Source organism: Heterodontus francisci, chromosome 32, assembly GCF_036365525.1.
Source record: "Heterodontus francisci isolate sHetFra1 chromosome 32, sHetFra1.hap1, whole genome shotgun sequence".
Classification (NCBI taxonomy): domain Eukaryota; kingdom Metazoa; phylum Chordata; class Chondrichthyes; order Heterodontiformes; family Heterodontidae; genus Heterodontus; species Heterodontus francisci.
The window spans coordinates 20,254,193-20,278,866 of NC_090402.1; the positions used below are offsets into that span (position 1 = coordinate 20,254,193).

Here is a 24,674-nt window from a genome sequence, read left to right on the forward strand (position 1 = left end):
CAAGGCCACCCAGAAATCAACTTGACTAACAAATAATAAACTATTAGAAGACCATTGCATAGCAACCAATGATCCAGTGACAGCTGATGCTTGCTCAGTAATGTCCATTATATCATCTTTAATTGACATGCAGAAGCTTTAACATTACCGACCGGGTGGCCTGCATAAAGTTTGACAACATCTTGTAGCTAAACATTGAATTAGTTGTTACGACTCAGCTTTTAAATTCCCCCACGTTATTCTTTATACACAGCCGAATGCTGTCATTTACTGTAAGTCCTAACTATTTGATACATGGTGTATACGTGGACAAGAAAATAAATTGGAAGCTTGAACAAAATTCTGCTTATGTTACAACAGGTACAACAACTACAACCTTAGCAGATTTTACATTACAGCGCGTTAACAGATTTCAACATTTCTCTTTCTTTTCTTCCACATACTCTGCTTTCTGTATCTGTTTTGTTGATCCTATCTCCTTGTAGAAAGAAAACATATTAACCGGATCATGCTGAACTTGAGCCCAAATTGATCCAATTGAGGTTCTTCCCATTTAGTTGGCAGCAAGTTAAAAATATTATTGGCACCAGTCAAACACACGCAGAGCCTGAAATAATGCACTACTTCATCGAAAGGGTCATTCCGCTGTGTGGTGGTGAACAATGAACAAACGTCACGAGAAGAAGTTTGCTGCAAAAAGAAAGAAAAGACCTCAACCGATTCCACCTTAGATCAGTTACCTATAAATAAAACTGAATTAAATGTGCAGCTGGATGTGATGCATCTGAGTAACACAGGCAACAGAGCACTGCACTCCAGACAACACATGGCTTTGGGTTAAGGTCAAACAGCACCAATGCCACTTTAAGACTGTTGGCTACTGTTGGGTGCAGGTTCACTATCTCATTCGGACATTTTGCTGGGACATGCCAACTTGAGAGAGAGAGAGAGAGAGAGAGACAGGGACAGAGACAGAAGACATCTGACACAGTTGGCTCACCTCTTACAATAAGATTATTTCAAGAGTATTGTTCATCAAATGAGTGTGTTACGATGAGGTCACTGAGATTTCCACAGACCCTTCCAGCCCCCGCCAGCTCAAGGAGCTGTGTGGTAGCAAATGATTCCCGCGACATAAATGGCATAAAATAGGGAGATAAATAAAACAGTGAGGGTAATAAGAGATACCTCAACAGATGCTTTACAAAACATTAAGTCAAAGGAAGCTGGTTCCCAGCAAATCTACACTGGGTGATTCAAATTGGTAATACTTTATAACAGTATACATACAAGGCAGCATGAAAAACATACATTGCTGCTTCCAACAACATGTCTTGATATAGTGCCTTTAACATCCCAAAGCACATCACAAATTTGATACTGTGTTACACAAGGAGATACTAAGGCAGATCACCAAAAACTTGGGCAAAGCAGTAAGTTTTAAGAGGGTCTTATAGGAGGAAAAAGCAGTAGAGAGGCAGAAGGATTTAGGGAGGGAACTCCAGAGCTTAGGGCCAAGGCAGCTGAAGGCACGCCGCTAATGGTGGCGCGATTAAAATCAGGGATGTTCAAGAGGCAAGAATTGGAGCAGTGCAGACCTCTTTTTATGAATGGAAAGTGGTTTCCAGTGGAGTTCCAAAAGGGCTCAGTGTTGGGTCCCTTGCTGTTTGTGGTATATATTAATGATTTGGACTTAAATGTGGGAGGCATGATTGGGAAATTTGCAGATGACACAAAAATTGGCCATGTAGTTGATAGTGAAGAGGATAGCCGTAGACTCCAGAATGATATTAATGGTTTGGTTGAGGGGGTGGAAAAGTGGCAAATGGAATTCAATCCGGAGAAGTGTAAGGTAATGCATTTGGGGAGGGCAAATAAAGCGAGGAAATACACAATAATCGGGAGGATATTGAGAGGGGTAAAGGAAGTGAGAGATCTTGGAGTGCATGTCCACAGGTCCCTGAAGGTGGCAGGACAGGTAGTTAAAGTGGTGAAGAAGGCATATGGAATGCTTTCCTTTATTGGCCGAGGTACAGAATACAAAAGCAGGGATGTAATGCTGGAATTGTATAAAATGCTGGTTAGGCCACAGCTGGAGTATTGCATACAGTTCTGGTCACCATGTTACAGGAAGGCCATAATTGCTCGAGAGAGGAAAGGAGATTGACAAGAATGTTGCCAGGGCTGGAAAATTGCAGCTATGAGGAAAGATTGGATCGGCTCCGGCTGTTTTCCCTAGAACAGAGGAGGCTGAGGGATGACTTAATTGAGGTGTACAAAATTATGAGGGGCCTAGACAGTGTTTCCCCTAGCGGAGAGGTCTATTACCAGGGGGCACAGATTTAAGGTGATTGGTAGAAGAATTAGAGGGGACATGAGGAAAATCTTTTCCACCCAGAGGGTAGTGGGTGTCTGGAATTTGCTGCCCAGATCAGTGCTGGAGGTAGAATCCCTCAATTCTTTTAAAAGGGCCCTGGAACAGCACCTGAAGTGCTGTAACCTGCATAGGTACGGACCAGGTGCTGGAAGGTGGGATTAGAATGGGTGGCTAGTTTTTTCAGCTGGCGCAGACACGAATGGCCTAACTTCTGTGCAGGAACCTTTCTATGGTTCTATTTCAGAGAGGTGTGGGGCTAATAGCTGTGGGGAGATGGGAGAGAAACGAGAGAATGATGCAAGTTCAGGATCCTTTTCATTTGCCAATTCTGCCTGATTCAGGAAAAATAAAAGTACAGAATAAGCTGAGTTACCGGCTGCTCTTAAGTAAAATTCCGAGTGTGTCCAAGGCAGTAATTGTGGCTTGGTTCTGTTTGTATTGGAATTCTACTTTCAATTTTCCATATAGCCAGTTAATTTCTTTATCCAGGAGGGACTCAGTTACAAATGAGGAGGCAAGACAATAAACTAAAGTACAGCTGAAAACCTGCCAACAATTTGAGAATTATTTTCCAAAATACACACACAATAAACCATACAATGACTGAATTTAAATGCACAAAATATTGCCAGGTACTTTAAAATGCACAAGATATTGCCAGGTACCCAGTCCTTTCCAGGCAACCTCAATGCCACACATTGACACATTCCACTCTTTCAAAGTGGAAAGAAATAGTTTATTGTTCACTAATTACATTTCCCTTGACATTATGCTTGTTCATAAAACATAGCAATGTTGCAATGTTCCACAAGAATATGTTGCTAGGCAACTTCCCAGAAACTGCTAAATATCCCTAGGCATAAATTTAAAAAAAGATTTAGGAAGAACAGCTCCAAACCATCAGAGGGAGATATTTAAAGACTTAGTCTCACATTAGTCACATGTCTTTTGCTTCTCCTATTCTAGAGTTAATAATGTTGCTGTCACACTGATGCAATGGGAGCTTATTTTGTGCAACAACACAGATTTAAATGTAGTAGAACAACAACAATTTGCATTTATATACCACCATTACTCAGAAAACATTGCAAGGTGTTTCACAAAGGAGAAAATTGACATCAAGTAGCTGTGGAAATGCTTGGGAAGACAACCAAAACGATGGTCCAACTGGGCTGGAGAGGAGGTAACAAGGTGGAGGGATTCAGGGAGGTCATTCCAGACGGTAGGGCTGAGACAGTTGAAGCTTGAGCCACTGAAGGCGGAATGGAGGGAGGAGGGGGTTACATCAAAACAGAGTCAATGAAATGAAGAACCTGGATTAGTGAATAAGTCTGAAGGAGGTTAGTGAAATGAAAAACATGGATTAGGGGAGCAGGCCGAAGGATTCTAGTGAAATGGGTTAGAGGATGAAGCTAGATGAGGCTGCAAAAAGGATTTATAGATGAGGTGGAGAACTTCAATGTGCTGGAGATAAAAGGTGAGATTTGAACTCATCAAATCCTACCTACTTGCAGAGAGTTAAAGTCAGGCCCAAAGTGTCAGTGAAGATCAGTGGGGATGGGTGATTGAGATTTATGCAGAACACAGAACAGACGGAGGAGTTTTTGGACAAATTGAAGTTTTGAGGCTGTAGCTTGGGAGGATGACAAGAAGAACACATCAAGTAGGTAACAAAACTGTAGACAATGGCTCTGGTAGCAGAGGAAAGGAGGTGACTCGAGGGCAGACAATCCTGTAAAAGTGAAACCGGTTTGGAGATAGATACGCAGTTTAAGCTCAGCTTTGGGTCAAACAGGACACTGAGGTAATGCACTGTCTGATCCAGAGCAAGGATACACAATTTCTAAATTGGAGGGGATTCATAATTGGAGATAAGACAGGCATTGCCGATGGAATTGAGGGTGAGGTGAAAAGACAGAACTGGGTGAGGATAGTGTGACTAACCGTATCAAATATTGAACAGAGGTCAAGAAATACAAGGAGTGATAATATGCCAAGCTCTCAGTTACATGGGATATCATTGCTCTATTTGACCAAGGTCTTGGAGTGTGGGCAGGGCAGAACCCAGATTGAAAGGATTTGGAGCTGTGAAAGAGGAGCACAGAGAGTGTAGGCAGCAAGGTGTTCAAGACCCTTGCAGAGGATGGGATGAGCAGAAATGGGCAGGGGGAGGCGTGGGAAGGCGGGGCTAAAAGTGACAACCAGGATACACCTGACAACTTCATGTCCCATATCTCTCACTTCTGAATTGGCTACATGAAATCTCAGTTGAATTGAATGAAATGTGGAACCATGGACTGGTACCAGTAAAAAAAAACCATGAAAAGCTGAATTGTCATCGAATCCCAACTTTTTTTTTACTGATGTCCTTCAGGCAGGGTTCCTGCCACCTCTACCTGGTCTGGTCGGCATATGCCTTTACCTGCACTATGTGGTTGATTCTTAGTGTTCTCAGGGCAACAGTTAATGGGCAATAAAAGTTGCATTACCAGAAAAAAAAAGCACCAATTCTGGCAAAAGAAAAACTAGTTGTGCAAAGTAATGCCAGCTTGTTGAGTGGAATGATTGTGCTTTTGTCAACTTAATTAAAATAGACTTAAATTTCTCGCCAACACTGCTCCCTCAAATAGCATCACCAAAACAAAACAGATAACCTGCCCATTCAGCAACTTTCTGTTTGTGGGACTTTGATGTGTGTAAATTAGTTGCCAACTTTGCCTGCGTTATAGTGACTGAGTTATAAAACTGAGGCCCCTTCTGCCTTCTCAGGTTGAACTCAAAAGACCCCAACATGGCACTACTTCTCATGGGGTCCTAGCTAATATTTATCCCTTAACTAACATAACAGATCGTTGGGTAATTTATTGCATTGCTAATTGTGAGAGCATGGTGTGCAAAAATTGGCTCTCATGTTTACTGACAGTACAACTGTGACTACATTTCAAAAGTGCTTCATTGCCTGTGAAGTCCTTTGGGATGCCTTGAGGTCATAAAAGGCATTATATCAATGTACCTATGGCCTAATTGGAAAAAAAAGCTCCTTTTTTTTTTGAACTTTTAAAGAAATAAAGATGGCAGCTGACCATTAAGACTACGATAAGGGATACATTAATAGCTCCTTCAGATCAAAATGCAAAACCACCACCGACACATTCTATCGAATGTGATTGGGTGCACATTGTCCCTACACCCCTCTGGATTCTGTGTTTGAATCCTGTACTGATGGGATTCCAAGCTCCTCTCTCTAAGGTGGCAAGGCTCCAAATAAAATTGATTTGTGGGTATTACTAATGGAGGCTGCACCGCTGTTCAACATTGCACCACCAACTGGCACTATTTTTCATTCCGTTGACTGAATGTTTGTGCTCATCAAGCTGAGGGATGCAAAGGCTGCATACCCCAACATTGTCTGAGCACAGACCTTGGAAGCGCATATCCAACTCCAAAGGCCGCATTAGTGGCTTTTGAGTGGAAATGCTATTTTAGTACCAATTGTGTCAATTTATGGGAACTTTTGATTGAGAATACCAGAGTCATTTCACGTAGAGAAGAGACTTTCAGTCAACAGTCTGGGCTGGTATCCAACCCAGATCCCAGTGGTGAAAGTGCTGTAATCCACTGTGTTTTACAGTCCTTCCCAAATTATGCTCTCACCCAGACAAGATTGGGTGATAATTAGACAAAACATGTGGTGGTGCTCTTCTCAGATCAGGGTGAGACCCTCTAGCCCAGTGTTTGCAGTTAGTGGCAAAGCAAGGGTACTCACTGCTGACCTTGAAGTAAGTTTTGCAGAGAAATCTAGAGAGATCTGGTGAGAATTTCACCTCTATCACCGAGCAGTGGCACTTCAACTGATTTACATAGTACAGAATGGTGCATTCCCAGCAAGGACCTCCAGTGATATCATCAAGCTATCCAAGCAGCCAATCACATTAAAGGATTTTCACAACCAACCAAGAAAGAAAAAACAAATAAAGTAATTTAATTTTTTTTTACATAGAGTAAATTAAAGATTGGAACATAAACATGGGTGAAGGTAGAAGATAAAATAACAATTTATATTTATACGGCACCTTTAGCAAAATAAAACATCCCAAGGCACTTCACAAGAGCATTCTCAAACAAAGTATTGACACTAAGCCACATAAGGAGATATTAGATCAGGTGACCAAAAGCTTGGTCAAAGAGGTAGGTTTTCAGAAGTCTCTTGAAGGAGGGAAGTGAGCTGGAGAGACAGAGAGGTGTAGCGAGGGTATTCCAGAGCTTGGGGCCTAGGCAACCATGGCCACCAATGGTGGAGCAATTAAAATCAGGGATGTACAAGGGGCCAGAATTAGAGGAGCACAGATATCTTGGAGAGTTGTGGGACTGGAGGAGATTACAGGGATAGGGAGGGGCGAGGCCATGGAGGGATTTGAAAACAAAGATGAGAATTTTAAAATCAAGATGTTGCTTGACTGGGAGATGCTGGTCAGCGAGCACAGGGGTGATAGGGGAATAAGATTTGGTGCGAGTTAAGACCTGGGCATCAGAGTTTTGGATGACCTCAAGTTTATGGAAAGTAGAATGTGGGATGGAATAGTCAAGTCTGGAGGTAACAAAGGCATGGATGAGGGTTTCAGCAGCAGATGAGCTGAGACCGGGGTGAGGTTGGGCGCTTTTACGGAGGTGAAAATGGGCGGTCTTAGTGATGTCACGAATATGAGGTTGGACGCTCATCTCGGGGTCAAATATGACACCAAGGTTGTGAACAGACTGGTTTAATCTCAGAATGTTGCCAGGGAGAGGGATGGAGTTGGTAGCTAGGGAATGAAGTTTGGAACTGGGACTGAAAACAATGGCTTCAGTTTTCCCAATATTTAATTGGAGGACATTTCTGCTTACTCAGTATTGGAGGTTAGATATTCTGGAAAAAGTTAGAAAAAATCTTAACTATTTAATTTTTAAAAAACCTACTAATTAATCATTTTACAGCACTCCACAAATACAAAAACTATTTTTTTTCAGGGCCAGTTCTGTTGTGTAACTTTTTAAGGGGTTTTAAACAGCGATGTAGGGGTGGGAAAGTTGTAATTCTAGCTGATTTCCTGATTGCTCTCCTGGGAGGAGCCACAGCACAGCCCTCGTGTCAGAGGCGAGTGACAGATGGCAACTTCAGGATATCTGTGCTCATCTGCGCGTGCCCAACATTCTGAACTTGCTGCCAATTTCAGAGGGGTTCAATGATGATGAATGCTGACAGATTGGTGTCACCCCCCCACAATCCCAGTAAAATCCGGCCTGTTGTTACGGAAGAGTGGGAACCTCGGTCTACATCTTATTCTGTATTTGGCCCAGGAGTGCTCGATACTGACACTGGGTAAAAACACCAGGTGTTGGTAGTATAGTGGTAATATTACTGACTATTAATCCAGAGGCCCGGACTAATCCTCTGGGGACGCGAGTTCAAATCCCACCACGGCAGCTGGGGGAATTTATATTCTCTTAATAAAACGCTAGTCTCATTAATAATGATCATGGAACAACCGGATTGCTGTAAAACCCATCTGGTTCACTAATGTCCTTCAGGGAAGGAAATCTGCCGTCCTTACCCAGTCTGGTCTACATATGACTCCAGACCCACAGCAATGTGGTTGACTCTTAACTGCCCTCTGAAATGGTCTAGCAAGCCATTCAGTTGTATCAAACCACTACAGCAAAAGGCAGCACTGTGGGTGTAGCGACACTATATGGACTACAGGGGTTCAAGAAGGCAGCTTGCCTTCTCAATGGCAATTAGGGATAGGTAATAAATGCTGTCCTTGCGAGCGACACTCATCTCAACAACGAATATAAAAAGAAAACAGTAAAGCACAGCGCTCACCAGCACTAATACCTACTTCCTTGCTCAGAAAGCAGCCACTCAAAAAAAAACAAAATCTAATTAAAAAAGGGGATTTTGGTTGTCTCCATTTCCCATGCCAGCACTATATACAAATTCTGTATGGGTACTAAACCACAAAATCTTAATTACAAAATGCAAACACAATCTAGTTCCATAACAGGAATAAAATTGTGCCTTGGGTATTTGAAGCTTCACATTTACTATTTTTTTTATTTAGAGATACAGCACTGAAACAGGCCCTTCGGCCCACCGAGTCTGTGCTGACCAACAACCACCCATTTATACTAACCCTACAGTAATCCCATATTCCCCACCACTTGCGAACTCCGCGCAGGCAGTACCCAGAATTGAACCCGGGTTGCTGGAGCTGTGAGGCTGCGGTGCTAACCACTGCGCCGCCCAAACATAAATAGCACATGCCAAAAATGTATTCATAAGCTGCAATATATGAGTGTTCATATATTGCATGCTACACAAATCTTGAATATTAACTTTCAAGGCATTTCTAAAAAACATTCATTGCAAAATATCACAACTGCTACAGCAAAAAATGTAATTTTGAGACAATATATGGTAGGTTCCCTCATTAACTATGAATGGGGAAAGGAAAATACAACTTTCTTGAATGTTGAAGAGCATTCTAAATGTTGACATGAGATTGAAGTCAGTAAGGCAATGGGAGCACTGGTTTAACTGACAATAATTTTGCCCTGTGTAAGACCATGCAAAAAAATTACTTTCCAAATAAACTAAAAACTGATGGCCAAACCTCACAGATAGTGAAGATGCAATTGTTTTGAATTTTTTGACCAGGGCTGCTCTCTATTTTTCAAGACATTTTCAACCATCTTCAGACAATACAAAATATTCCCTTTGCCTAATCATTCCTTTTATAGGGATCAACAGACTGGATCTCGAGTTGAACCTCATTCTCACTGTTGTCATGACAGTCTCCTCTCCATTCTGAAATGCTAATACCCAGGAGAGAAAAGTGTTGTGTCATTATAATTGGCTATCTTCAAAGCCACTCAAAGGTCAAAGGACAAATGCCCATACTCCAACCAAATGGCCTTCAATACAACAACCCATTCTCTACTGTAGAGACTTAAAAGTCAAGTTGGGTACTGCTTATCCTTCACAGACTCTTTAAAGAGAAAGCAGATGGTAAGTCCAGGAGTTATGGAAATGTGGGGTTTTTGCTTTTTTTTTTAAAGGTTGCTAAAAACCTCTACTGACTCAATTAAACACAACTTTACGGTTTCCATAGAATTTTCAAATCTGAAAGATTTGCACACAAAACAGTGCGTACTAAGCACGACTCCAACTCTCCACTGGTTGGAATCATACCTAGCACAAAGGAAGATGGTTGCATTGTTGAAGGTCAATGATCTCAGCCCCAGGACAGAAGTTCCACAGGGTAATGCCCTAGGCCTAACCATCTTCAGCTGCTTCATCAACCTTCCCTCCAACGCAAGTCAGAAGTAGGGATGTTCGCTCATGATTGCAGTGTTCAGTACTATTCGCACATCCTCAGTGCCTACCTGCTTGCAATAAGACCTGGACAACATTCAGGCTTGGACTGATAAGTACGAAGTAACATTTTCACCACCAAGTGCCGGGCATTGACTATCTCCAACAAGAGAGTATCTAACCGTCTCTCCTTATGTTCAACTGTTCAATATATCACTGTTCCTTCACTATTGCTTGGTCAAAATCCTGGAAGTCCCTCCCTAACTGCACTGTGGGTGTACCTACACCATATGGACTGCAGTGGTTCAAGAAGGTGGCTCACCAGCACCTTCGCAAGGGCAATTAGGGATGGGAAATAAATGCTGGCCTTGCCAGCGACAATCACATCCCATGAACGAAGAAGAAAAAAAGTGCAGATGCACTCATTTTTAGCATGGGGGAGAGGAAATGAAAGAGTGTAAGATTCCAATATTGCAGCTGTATGCACGTGGTGCAACGGGGTTTTTGTTTGCTTTTCACAAAAAACAATTACACACAAACTCTACTAGAAAAACTTGGGTTGGCTCCGTTCAACTGAGCCCTTCCAAGATTGGTATGACTCCAATTTGAGATCCAGCACTAATCCCATTCCAATACTGTAGAATGCAGAAAGAATTCAGTGCAAACCCACATTCCCTTTCCACAAACATTCCCATTGTCACTTCCATTAAAAACTCCACATCCCTTGACTCTTCCAAAAGTTCATGTGCCCCAGAGATCATATTTTTCCATCAGCAGGTGCTCTGTCTGCAAAATGATAGCTCATATGTTCCCACAAGCTCAAAGAATGGAATTCTCACTAAAATAATGTAAAACATTTCTAAGGTCTGGCGTTTACTAAGCTTTTCACTTTAATAAGCAGATTTGTGTTAAATGACAGGAACAGAGGAATAACACTAACTTTCACTGTTCTTTACAACCCCTCAGAGACAATCACAGCAAAAAAAAAACCCTTTTAATGAACTAATCCAAAAGCAAACAGACACAGATATATTTCTAAACAAGGCTTTTTTTTTAACTAAAACAAGCTTTGGATTTCTCTGCCACTTCTTTCCTGAGACTCCAAGTTAATTACAGCATCTCTCCCCCTTAGATTTCTCCCTCAGACTAATTAGAACGTCTAAACTCTTTGAGCAAATTAGTTGCGTGCTGAGTTTATAAACCAATCAAGAAACAGCTACTTAAGCAACAAAGCACAACTTGAAATGAACATCTGGTTATGATGATTTTTATCAGTCGCACAGCCTTTCACCCTCTAGTCTGAGCATTTACTTCTGCTATTACGTTTGAAATCTTAGCACATTATGGCTAAACTGACTTTTAGTAGATTTTCAATATGGTGGGCAAACAGCTCTAAAGACATTGGGGGCAGAGGGGTTGCATACCCAAATTCTGAACTAACAATGGAAATATTCTCTGTAATTAAAATGTACTATTGCTGTTGAGTTCTGGGGAGTTAATGACATGCAAATAAGACACAAGCACATTCACCGACAGATTCAGAATGACTAACAAAAGGGTAGCAGCAGTTTTCATATTCACAGCAGCTCTTTTATAATTGTATGCAGAATTCTGTGCCCTGTCAACTCAGTTTATCATCAATACATTTGCCCTTTGCGCATGACTGGGTTCTAAAAGGTCACTAATAAATTAAAACATTCAACTAATATAAATCAAGAAAACAATGGGGCATTTAACCAATGGCACACATATCAGAATTTCACAACATATATCCTCTGATGTACAGTACTTTGAAAGGATGTCCCTTGACCTGCAGCATTAGTTCTGAAGACTGCATGTGAATTTTTCAGATGAGTATCTGTAAGAACATAGATTTGTTTTTAACATTTTTTAATTATAGAATGAAGAACAGGTAGTGTAGGCAGAATTGATTTAAACTGTATGCTTGCCGATACTGTCTTGTGATCTCAAAGGCACTCCTGAGTAAGGTTATGGTTCAGGAAGAGTAAAGATAGAAAGCAAAGGTTGCTGAGGTAACATTGGAGAAGGATGATAAATTAATATAGACAGTAGAAAGGATATTGCGAAGGATGAGGCCCCAGTGGTTGTATGTTCAACAACCTGTTTCATGACCTAAGGAGTCACAAGATGCTCAACAAAGTTCAACACAGCAAGAGTTAAACAATGCGTGTTTCATTTTAAAGTGGTGTAAAAGAGGGTAACAGCAAAACTCAGATGAGGAACTTTAGCTATCTTCAAGATGAGGTACCATCAATGGTCTGGACAGGTAAATCGCTCACAATTTCCAGGAGTTCTTTAAAGGCAAGTTTCTAGTGTCAGACTGGCATCTACTACTGTTTATGTAGTCTTACGCTGAATATTTTGAAATGATAAAAAATGAAGCTAACTTTCAGATATATTACTGTCTCTAGCTTTCACGAATCTGTAACTAAAAGGATAAGGATTATCCAACAGTATCCAATTCCAGTTACCGTGCAAGTCCCTGCATTTAAATGATGATGAATGAGGTCATATGTGGTAACAGGTGACTGGAAGCAACAGCCTGATAATACTGTCAGTCTCTATGGGCAGAATCAAGTCAGGATGACGCAGATTGTATGCAAACACTGACAGTTGTCCCAAGTTAAATCTGGTTGGAAATTTGGATCATACCCCTCACCAGCTTGACACGAATCTCCAGCTTTCCAGTCAGGATCTGTACCAAGAACAAAGTGGTGAAAGTTTGCAACTCTTTGTATGACGGAGATAAATACAGTCCTGGGTGATCTGAACTAAGTTAAATCGCAAATTTACAATGAGCATGAATTGATAGCTATAGCACAAACAGAACAAGTCTCTGTTGTATGAGAGAGAGGTGGTCACAGGTGGGCCTGGCTAATATGAATAGACATTGTGCAGCCTGCTTAAGTGAATATGAAACTGAGGACATATTTGTCTGGATTTGTAAACAATGAAATTATACTTGAGTAAAGATCATTTTCATCAAATGAAGGCATGTTACATTTTACAAGAACACAGTTAAAGACAAATGACTAACACTAATTTACAAAATTCTTTTTAAGAGTTTTCCTTTTATATTTTATTCATATTCTCTTTTCCACTATGCCATTTCAGAATTGATGTTATTAATCGTCATTACTCTGTCTCCCTAACAGAGGATCTACACCTGTAGAAACACCATGAAGAAACTGACTCTTGTAGTCTTGTTTACGCTGGTTGAGCTCACAGTCAGTGTTGACAGAGTGGAGGAACTTCAGGCTAGCAAGGAAAATGATGAGCAGCAGTTCATCTACACGAACAGACACAAACGCGCCACAGTGTCAATGGAAAACAAGTGTTCGTATACCTTCATTGTGCCCCAGCAGAAGGTTACAGGCGCTATTTGCGTGAACTCAAAACCTGAATTGGTCGTAGAGAGCAGGGACAATAAGCAAGAGCTGGAGGTGCTCAACAATGAACTTCTGAAACAGAAAAGACAGATTGAAAACTTGCAGCAGCTGGTTGAGGTAGATGGTGGGGTTGTTAATGAAGTGAAGCTTCTGCGGAAGGAGAGCAGGAACATGAACTCACGAGTCACACAGCTGTACATGCAGCTCTTGCACGAGATCATTCGCAAGCGGGACAATGCACTTGAAGTCTCCCAGCTTGAGAACAAGATTCTCAACCAGACGGCAGAAATGATGCAGCTTTCGAACCGCTACAGGGACCTAGAGCACAAGTATCAACATTTGGCATCACTGGCAAATAACCAGACCTATCTTATTGCACAGCTGGAGGCAAGGTGCCAGCTGTTGCCAGCTGCCAAGCCCATGCAGCCACCACCGCAGAAACACAAAATCAACCTAATTACAACTAATGAGATCCAACGAGATCAGAACCATCAGGATAGGCGGCAACTGGCGCTGAACCTACTGCCAACCATGCCAGCTGTTCCTTCTAACATGCCCACCGCAAATACACCATCTGGTAAGTGAACTGCAACATGCATTGTGGAGTTTAAGACAAGTGGCCTTTGAAAATTGAATTGTGTGTGTAAGTACAGGTAACATGTCTCACGAAAATGAGGAAAAGCTTAAAGCCCAGGCTGTATACAATAGCATCTGCGTAAGCCACCACACACACACCAAAATAATTTTGTTAATTCCGGTTAAGTTGCAAAGAAATAAAATTTCGAGTGTTCCTTCCTGATGTGGTTGGAGAGGTAATACATATATCTAGTAGATAGGGAGAAAATGTTTCCTTTGCTATTCAAAGGTTCGTATCCCTATTTGGTTTGAACAATTGTTCTTTATGTATGAGGTTCGTAACAGAAACAAGAGAAGATGACAGATCACATTTCTGGATGGCACTCGAAATTTACCTTGGAATGCACAGCACTGACTCTGGACAAAGTCAGAAAGAAAATTGGTGAACCAAAGAAACAATTTGTTCGCAGAAAATAAGCAATTGAAACTTCATTGTCTGTGTTCAAAAAATGCCCATCATTTGGTTTATTCAGAAAACGCTAGTAATAACGAAAGCACTTCACTGGGAAGTTTCGGACTGGCAGAAGACGGAGCACATTTCAAGGATTATGGCTCTTTAGGCAATCCTAGACCATTTATCACGCAGGGTGGTCCAATGCTTTGGAGCTGGGAAGCAAATACTTGTTGCAAAACCAGGGAGAAGTCTCATCATTTCACCAAAGTGCAAGTCCTAAAGCACAGAAAATTCAAACAGACCTGTACACAATAAAAGTCATAGCCCCAGGCATAAATACTGCAAAATCCCATACAAAACACAGGCACTGTGCACAGAAAAGCTGAGACATCCCATACGCATTAAAACCTAGATTTTCCCCATGCACAAAATGCAGATGCCTTGCATATAAAAGGGCAGTCTCTCAGTATACACCAAACTGTGACCATCCCTCCCATCTGCAAAAAATTCCAATCCCCTCAACACAGATCCACCTTCGCTTCCCACCACCCTTCCCTCCTGTCCCTCCTTCCCACCATACTCCCCCCTCCATAGCTTGAAAAGAAATCTCAATCCATTTCTCAAGCTACGGTGCTTGGTGAAGTTAGACTGATCAGGGAGCAGACCTTCCGAAAGCTCCAGGTCCATGAAATATAAAGTGCAGCAGTTGAGCTAAATATGTCCCTTCACCTTTGGATACTAAGTTCAGAAAGTCAATTTCAAGTGCAGTTAGTTTCTACTCCCAGTGAAACTAATAATAGTTGAAATTGACTTTGTGCGTTTGATACCAGAAACAGTGTGGGCGAACTAAAAAGTGGTCAGCTGTCACTACAGTATGTACGAAACTTAGGCAAAAGTACTGTAGCTTTCAACTTTTTATTTCAGATTTCTAAAAGTCCTGTTCACGATGTTGATGTTTATAACTGCTCGTTCATCCAGCACAGCATTCAGTATAAGAGCTGGTCAGTTACTAGGTACTGACCATGTTGTTCCGAAGAGTCATTCGCTTATTTATTTTGAAACTCACTGTCATGAACAATTGGCTTCTCAGTTTCTTACAACTTTATCAATTGGGTTTGATTTCAAGCCTCGAGTAGATTTCCAATGGGAAAAAAAAAAATCACAAAACATATTCATTTGAATTTGTATGAATCTTGGCCAACATTCCTCCCTCTGCCAACATTGACTGATTAAAGATTAACTGGTTATTCATCTCACTGCAGTCTGCAAGATCCTGGGAAGTACAGTAAATGTTTGCCTACCTAACAAAAATCACTGCTATGGCTGGCACCTGCCCAGTTTTTAAAGCTACTTTTTTTTTTAATGGGTTGATTTTTTTTTAGTGGACTGCTGTCAGAGAGGAGGAAGATCCTGTATCTTGATGCTAGAATAATTTCACTCCAATGCCACAGCCTTTTTGCATTGAGGTGTCTGAGATGGCGCTTGTCCAGGAGATGACAATGGGATCTAGAGGTTCGTCACATACGCAGGAGTTTGACAAGCACTTACTCTCTGTAAAGACACTAGGACAATCCAAGCTTTCAGGGAAATAATCTGGGGAGAGCTAGAAGTAGCAGGGATTCCACATTGTAACATACTCGGATTTTCAAACAGGGAAGCAACACATGACAACTTAAGAGTGTCATGAATATTCCAGCTAATAAGTAATCTTTTCTCTTCGCCTGTCACATATTTAAATGACTCAAACTAAAAGTATTTAAACGATCAAATTCATTCCCAGCCCTGTAGTACAGCAGTGGTGACATTTGGCTGGGCATTTTGACCATGATACTGCATTGCCGGATTGATAAAACAGCCAATAAAACACATCAACCCCATAAGCCCTTGTCTTTATCCCAGGTCCCAACCCTTCCATTTGTTGGCTTAGTTAAAGTCAGAAACTCGAGGCACTGAATCTCAAAATCATTCATTGCGTGGGAAGCTCATTGCCACATTTCAGAGCTTTGATGAAGTGCTGTATAAATAAATACATACAAAGGTTTTATTTCCTTTTAGTTTTGCTGTGTTGATTTAAAACCTCAATGTGATGTGAGCCACCAAAAACCATGGAACTTGTCCCGTGAGCAGGAAAGCAAATCCTTCACAATCTTCATTGAAAATCCAGTTAATTTTCTGAAACTATTCTAGAGCTATTTTAAAAGAGCTAGTCTTGACTCAATAGCAGCACCTTTCTTCTGTTGCTAAACAAGTGCATAATCAGCATATTTTTGAAAAGATCAAAACAACTTCACCTTCACACAATATATACAGTGCATAAACAGTCTTATGCATTGCATACCCGATGGAGTCAAGGGTGATGCCGTTTATTTATGACTCGTGTGTTAAACTGGGGTAGTCCTGTTTTACAGCAGGACAACAACTGAGCTGACAAGATTTACAAGCATGGTTATAAATGAGAAAATGCGCTTGTACTCCCTTTTTCATTTCGCACCATCACCTGCCTTAAGTGAGTAGTTAGACATTTAAACACAGACCAATCAAATGAATAACAAAGACAGTGAACTGTGTCTGGGAAGAAATGCAAGCGGTCAGTGATTTCTTATCTGCAATAGGAAGGGAGGAAGGAACTGATCATCCAAACTGCTTAGCAGAAACATTAACTGACTGTCAAGGTTCTAATGGGATGGAAGCTGACATAACTGGAGCATTAAAGCAAAACAGTACATGAGTGCTAGTTTCAGAAGACAGGAGGAGCTGTTAGCTTATAGCGGAACACAACATAACTGTGAAGTACTGTCTCAATTAGCCTCACTGACTGTCGCTAAGAATGGCAGATTTATGCATTCCAGAAGCTAAGCAATCTATCAAGTCTAGGCTACTGGAATTAAATGCAGCCAAAATGTTAATCTGATGGCAAATGTGAGCCACCCATTTTGTTAAAAATAAAACGTACCCATTTAGACAATTTATTTCCAGCTTGTTTTTATGGTTATTAGACTGAGGGGAGGTTGTGCTTGTAAAGAATGAAATGTTTTCATAGTTAGGCAAAGTGAAAGTAAATATTTCGATGTCCCATCCCTCTGCCTCCAGTGTTTTAAGCCACTATTACCCAAAGTATTTCATTTTCCACAAATCAGTCTTGACCCTCATGTGAATTTAGAGATGTCCTTGACTTAAAATTAAAAAAAAAATCATCTGCAACCTCCCCACATTTTCACTAGTCATCATACTTGGTTTTGGGCACCACACTCTGTTGCTTCTTTTCTGGGCTGCTCGCTCTGCTCTGGCATCTATTGCTTTACCTTGTTAACTTCACTGGCCTTCCTAGGTAGCCCACTCAGAGGCAGTGAGGGAGGAAGAAAAGATTTGAAAAATTAAAATAAGTGGAAAAAGTAGAATTTACAAAGTGTTTTCTTTAAATAAAACACAGAATAAAAACATTTAAAATATCATGTAAGAGGTGAAACAAAATGATGAGTAACAGGAAAAACCCCAGAAAAAAAAAGTACAGCATACAGATTTGAGGAGGAATCACGTCACTGACAGGTCAAACTCCAACTCCCCAGCATCTCGGGTAAAGAAGTTATGATGGCATTGACAATAGTGTGTGCCTTGCTTATTTGACAGAAAGGGTTTTTTTTAAAAACATATCAATCCTTTATCAATATATTACAACTTTCCTGCAATGGAAACAATTATTTTCCATTCAAAAAATAAACATGCAAACATGCATTGGCAACTTATTTGTATTTTTTTTCCTTTTTTTAAGCACTACTAACCAACCCGCACACACGTCGGGGTAGAAATCCCTCGTGAACTGTGGCGTACAATGGGTGGGATCACACTTGCTGCCCCATTACATGTCCTGCCCGATAGTTGGCTCCATCAGGGAGTGGCATATAATGGGCACCCAGCACCAGCCCTGTGTTACACCACCACCTGGGTTGAATTTCTTCCCCTTAGTCTGGTGTCTGAGGCACATTGTTGAAAGTAAAACCTAACGGCACTCAATAAACACAACTTACAGAATTTGCAATGCTGGGCTCCCCTACGCCACTATAACAAAGAGCCCAAATCACGAGTAGAAAAGAGCATCTCCTACTGCACAAAATATGACTCTGCCATTAAATATAAACTCTGAAGTGGGCACCATGGTATAAAGTACAACATTGAAACTTCTGTTTTGTCCATTAGGAACTGCTGGGAAAATGCCAGTAATAGTTTTATTTATGCCTCGTGAAGGATGTGGTAACTATCGGTAAGTTTGAGTAATGGCAAGTGCTGCTGAACGATGCATGCCAGAATAAAGAGAACACATATACTACCCACTAATCAATCAGATCTTTTTAGCTACAGTAGTGGAGCAGAGTGTTTAAATAAAGCAGGTTAATCTGGCTCATACCAAATGCAAGTTGGACCTCAAGCAGATTCCGTAATCCCCTCCAGAGACACACGCACACGTTCTCTCGCTCCCTCAACATCAGAACCAAACACTGAAGTCCAGAAAAAATATTTTGAAATGCATCCTCAGATTACTATGAAAATGACAACTTTCCCAGTGAGATTAGGAGCAACAAGAATGTGGCTTCCTGCAGGGTTTCTTCTAGAGAAAGCAATGTGCTGTATATCCACTTTCTGCCATCACCATGTGTGTTCATTATACAGGCCTTTAAACTTCACCTATATAGTGTTAACATGCTTTACTGCTGTTTATAGCAATATTCTATAATAAATTCCACACAGTCCAATTTCTTACATAGATTGCATAGAATCTACAGCCATTCAGCCCAATGGTCGACACCAGCCTAAAGCTCTATACAAGACTCCTTCCATTCCTCTTCACCTAACCCTAACAGCATATCCTTCTATTCCTTTCTCCCTCATGTATTTATTGAGTTCCCTGTTAAATGCATCTTACTCACTGTATAACTTATCAAATACGTGCCGAATCAGTATGGGCATAATAATGGTTCCATCATGTCCAAGACTACAATAAAATTCAGATGGCTGATTAGCTTAAGGCTTTCATCTCAGGAAAAGTCATAGCGGAGCATTTGTTGTAACATAACAGGATCAGAGTACAGTGGGAGCACCAGCACCACACTGATGCATGGGTTCATGATCAAGGCCATCTTCTCAGGGAATCTGGGGAAGGGCCGTACATGTGCCTTTGCAAGCAGTGTCCAGCTCCGATGACCAACTGAAACAAAAAGTACAAATCAAAACGGCAGTTCAAGCACATGTGTAAAATGGCTTTTGAGCTACGAAACTGCTTGAAGAATTGTGGCTTTTTATTCTGCATTACTGATCATTCTGTCAGTCAATTAGCATGCTTCTTCACAAAGGTCTATTGGAGGTCTCTCCTGATGCCTTGGTGCAGAAGGCATTAGCCACTGTGCAATAGACAAGACTGTTCCCCAATCTGTGCTGAGTGGGGTGGTGTGAGCCAAACAATGGTAGCAGCACTCCGTACCCCTGTTTTACAGACAGAGTTCTTGCTTTGCATAGCAACACAGTCGCCTCCAATGGCAAACGTACGTGTGAATATTAGGCTGGGCTATGAAGATCCTCAAACAATCTGGTTGCTGACACTCATATTCGAGGCTCACAGATTTACCAGAGTCTGGACCCACTGTATCACAACCCCAGGATGAGTCGGTCCCTTTAGGTGACAAGTGAGGAAATTGGAGGGAATAATAGAGGAATAAAATCATCTAAACTATTTTGTTGGATCATAAATCATTTCCCTACAGTCTTAAGATTTGACATAATTACACAGTCAGCTTCAAGGCAGTTCGTCCATTTATATGTTCAGAGAGCGCCATCAGATTTCAACTTCTGAAGCAAAGGTTCACTACCGTATCTGTCAGTGCCAATTACTGTGTAGATTTTGTTCAGTTTAGTTTAGTGCCACTGAGTCCAGCAACACCAATGTCAAATGAAGGTGCGATTCCTTTTAGCAGAGGACTGGTAATTACAGTATAGAGAACACAACAGATGTTTAATTCATTAATAGTGCAGCTATGGTACGGACTATTTGCAGAATTATGCTGCCCAATTATACCACTCATGCACCAGAGAAATGAGAGTGCTGTGTAAACATACTTAAATACCAACTTTTTTTTTTAAGGAAAGTAAAGGGTGACTATTTTGTCAGCTGTTTTAATTTAAAGTTCAAAAGGAATCTCAGATTTGCCACCAAAATCAGTTCTCACAATTGATAACCATACAGTTACAGCTCCTAACGTGAATGTTAGACAAGCACGGTGGGGTGGGGCAGCCTCCTTCATCCACACTAAATGTACTTGCTGAAGAACTGTACCCCAGCAGGCGTCGGTGATATTTTGAAATTGAACCAGCTTCAAAATTCAAACGTCAAAGGTTGTCTGCAGTTATACAGCTTCATGTGAAGCTAACCGTGTGAAACCATCACCTCATTGCAGACAAATGCCAAATCAATGCTAGTTTTCCACAGTTATAGCATTCATCTTGTATCAATTTAACAGGAAATCTGGTTTTGTGAATTATTAGAACAGAATTGATACGATCTCACTGTTTGAGTTTTGAAGTACTTAGCCCAATTTGAACAATGTCGTCATTAACTTTTGAAATTCAAATTAACTTACTGTTTGCACTATAATTTAAAAAGCAAAGACTAACAATCACTGTTACTACTTTTTACTGATGCAACATATTTTAATATTTCCTCAGTTATATATTAAGCTTTAACAGATACAAGGGCCCTGATGTTAGTGCAGGGATGGAAATGGAGTGGGGGATGGGGAACGATTGCAAGCAATGAAAATTAGGTTGGGGGGGCGGGGGGGGTGGTGGTGGAGGTTTAATATCACAGGGTGGAGCTAAATAATAAGATTTTCCCATGTCGTAGCGACTACATTATTTCTGATGAAACCAATGTATGGATTTTGTGTAGCAATCAAGCATCTGTTTTGAAAGGAAGAAAAGAGCATTGGGATGCAACGTTTCACTGGAGTAATCTGAAGCCCTTTTACAAAACCAACATTGATGCCATGTTGCTCCTTATTAAATAGCACGTAATTGGTTAAGTGAGCAGCATACGAAAGGAACTTAGATAGGGGGATAGAGGGAAGTAGACACTTCCGAAAAGAGTAGAAAAAAAAAGAACTGGATATAAATAGGGAGCTGCAACAGCAACGCGACTCAGATGGGTGCACTCTCACCTGATTCAGAACATCGAACGTACAGCATAGGAACACAGCCATTCAACCCAACTTGTCAATGCTAGTGTTTATGCTCTACACACAATTCCTCCCATCCAGCATCATCTAACCCCATCAACATTGTAAGTCCATGTCCCACACTGGGACTTGAGTATGTCATCTCAACTAGCATTGCAGTACTGAGACAGGGCTGCATTGATGGAGATGTGGTATTTCAAAATGAGCCTTTGAGCCACTGCTGCACCTGTCTGTTCAGATCGATGCAAAAGATCCCAAAGGACTCTTCAGAAAGAGCAGGGCATTCTCTCAGTGCCCTGGGCAATAATCACCCAATGCCAACAAAAAATAGATTAACCAGTCATTTATCTTATTTTCTGTTTTGGGACTTGAAACTGACTAATAAACTGCCTTGTTTGCCTGCAAAACAAGACTGACTGCACTTGAACAGTCATTCAGTGGTTGTAAAATGCTTTACGCTACCCTCTGGCTGTGACAGCTACAATGCAAATGTGAGTTTGTTTCTTGTGCAAGAGTTGACACAAAGTGAGCAGCACAGTGTGCGTCTAAGAAAGAGGGAGACAGAAGGAATTAGAATGACAGTGTAGCAGAGACGGTTGAAGAAAGAGACCTTTCATTATATTATTTTTCTCCATAGCAACATCACAGAAGATTAATATAACAATACAATCTGTTCTATTATACTCAAAAAGCATGCTTTACACTTTCTAATGGTTATTTTTTCATTTATTTTATGATACATGGTATTTCCCTTGCTACAAATAAAGCCAAAAGCCAAAACCCATTAAATTGAATGAATTCAAATAACATATTTCTAGTTCTACATGACAAAAACTCCACTCCCACAGACTATGGAATAACCAATTTCATACCATGTAACGTACCTTGTTCTCTAGAATGAATGGCAGCTTTGCACATTTAACAATTATGAGTTTGTTAAATCTAGCCCAGCACCTAACCCTGTATAATTAGCAGGCAATGACTCCCTTCCATCTCGTATCAAATTTATAAGACTTCAGGCTACACTTAGAGCCATTCCAACCCACAAATGAAAACCCCCTCTCAAGAACATCACACATGGGCACTTTGAGGCTGAAAGTGATGTTATTTCTTCCAATATCAGATCTTAGGCCTTAATACAGATCCCTGCTGTTATAGGGAAATCTTGCTGTGAAACCCACTAATATTGTTTAACAAACATTGAAAGAATTCACTGCCTGAATAAATTCAGACTTCTGGGGCTGGATTTTCAATCCTGGGTTGGGAACCCAACGCCCGGATCATTTCCAGGTTCTGACGCTGCGCCACATCACAGACGGAACGATATTTTGATATGAAACGGCCCTAACTGGGCTGGAGGCCAGTTAAGCACCCAATCGGTGGCGCCGGGCACGGCCTGGAGGTGGGAACTGGCTCTGGAGGGCGTTTCTCAATGGCAGACGGCAGCCATGACTGGGCTTGCCATTGCCTAGCACAGAGTTGCCCAACCTGCTCACATGGGGTGGGGGAGGCAACGTTACAATTTTTGTCTTACACAGGGGGCTGGTGAGACAATTTCGGAAACATAAAGGCATTATCTTACTATCAAAACAACAACAAATGAGAGGAGAGAGAGAGAGAGGGGGAACAGAGAGAAAAAGAGAGGGGGGAACAAAGAAAGAGAGAGAGAGGGGGGAGGACAGAAAGAGAGAGAGAGAGAGAGAGGGGGGAACAGAGAGAGAGAGAGAGAGAGAGAGAGAGGGGGAACAGAGAGAGAGAGAGAGAGAGAGGGGGGAACAGAGAGAGAGAGAGAGAGGGGGGAACAGAGAGAGAGAGAGGGGGGTGAACAGAGAGAGAGAGAGAGGGGGGTGAACAGAGAGAGAGAGAGAGGGGGGGGACAGAGAGAGAGAGAGGGGGGAAACAGAGAGAGAGAGAGGGGGGGGAAACAGAGAGAGAGAGAGAGGGGGGGGAAACAGAGAGGGGGGGAAACAGAGAGGGGGGGGAAACAGAGAGGGGGGGGAAACAGAGAGAGAGAGAGAGGGGGGGAAAACAGAGAGGGGGGGGAACAGAGAGGGGGGGAAACAGAGAGGGGGGGAAACAGAGAGGGGGGGGAACAGAGAGGGGGGGGAAACAGAGAGGGGGGAAAACAGAGAGGGGGGGAAACAGAGAGGGGGGGAAACAGAGAGGGGGGGGAAACAGAGAGGGGGGGGAAACAGAGAGGGGGGGAAACAGAGAGGGGGGGGAAACAGAGAGGGGGGGAAACAGAGAGGGGGGGAACAGAGAGGGGGGGGAACAGAGAGGGGGGGGAACAGAGAGGGGGGGGAAACAGAGAGGGGGGGAACAGAGAGGGGAGAGGGGGGGAAACAGAGAGGGGGGGGAACAGAGAGGGGGGGAAACAGAGAGGGGGGGGAAACAGAGAGGGGGGGGACACAGAGAGGGGGGGGAAACAGAGAGAGGGGGGGGACACAGAGAGAGGGGGGGGACACAGAGAGAGGGGGGGAAACAGAGAGAGGGGGGGGGACACAGAGAGAGGGGGGGGAACAGAGAGAGGGGGGGGACACAGAGAGAGGGGGGGACACAGAGAGAGGGGGGGGACACAGAGAGAGGGGGGGGACACAGAGAGAGGGGGGGGACACAGAGAGAGGGGGGGGACACAGAGAGAGGGGGGGGACACAGAGAGAGGGGGGGGACACAGAGAGAGGGGGGGGACACAGAGAGAGGGGGGGGGACACAGAGAGAGGGGGGGGACACAGAGAGAGGGGGGGGACACAGAGAGAGGGGGGGGGACACAGAGAGAGGGGGGGGGACACAGAGAGAGGGGGGGGACACAGAGAGAGGGGGGGGGACACAGAGAGAGGGGGGGGACACAGAGCGAGGGGGGGGACACAGAGAGAGGGGGGGGACACAGAGAGAGGGGGGGGACACAGAGAGAGGGGGGGGGACCAGAGAGAGGGGGGGGGACACGAGAGAGAGGGGGGGGACACAGAGAGAGGGGGGGGACAGAGAGAGGGGGGGGACAGCAGAGCGAGGGGGGGGACACAGAGAGAGGGGGGGGACACAGAGAGAGGGGGGGGACAGAGAGCGAGGGGGGGGACAGAGAGCGAGGGGGGGGGACAGAGAGCGAGGGGGGGGGACAGAGAGCGAGGGGGGGGGGACAGAGAGCGAGGGGGGGTGGACAGAGAGCGAGGGGGGGGGGACAGAGAGCGAGGGGGGGGGGACAGAGAGCGAGGGGGGGGGACAGAGAGCGAGGGGGGGGACAGAGAGCGAGGGGGGGGACAGAGAGCGAGGAAGAGCGAGGGGGGGA

General features: G+C 42.8%; 2 protein-coding genes across 9 annotated transcripts in view; one reads left to right on the forward strand and one right to left on the reverse strand.

The window, feature by feature from the left end:
- The window catches only part of ralgps1 (Ral GEF with PH domain and SH3 binding motif 1), a 650,997-nt gene that overhangs the window by 323,240 nt on the left and 303,083 nt on the right, over positions 1-24,674 (reverse strand). The window lies entirely within an intron of this gene.
- Positions 1-24,674, forward strand: part of angptl2b (angiopoietin-like 2b) — a 51,846-nt gene that overhangs the window by 2,571 nt on the left and 24,601 nt on the right. For both annotated transcript variants that reach the window (XM_068012414.1, XM_068012415.1), the window contains exon 2: positions 12,908-13,718. In XM_068012414.1, coding sequence (XP_067868515.1) covers positions 12,932-13,718 — 787 coding nt within the window. In that variant the 5' untranslated portion in view covers positions 12,908-12,931. The remainder of the gene's footprint in view (positions 1-12,907; positions 13,719-24,674) is intronic.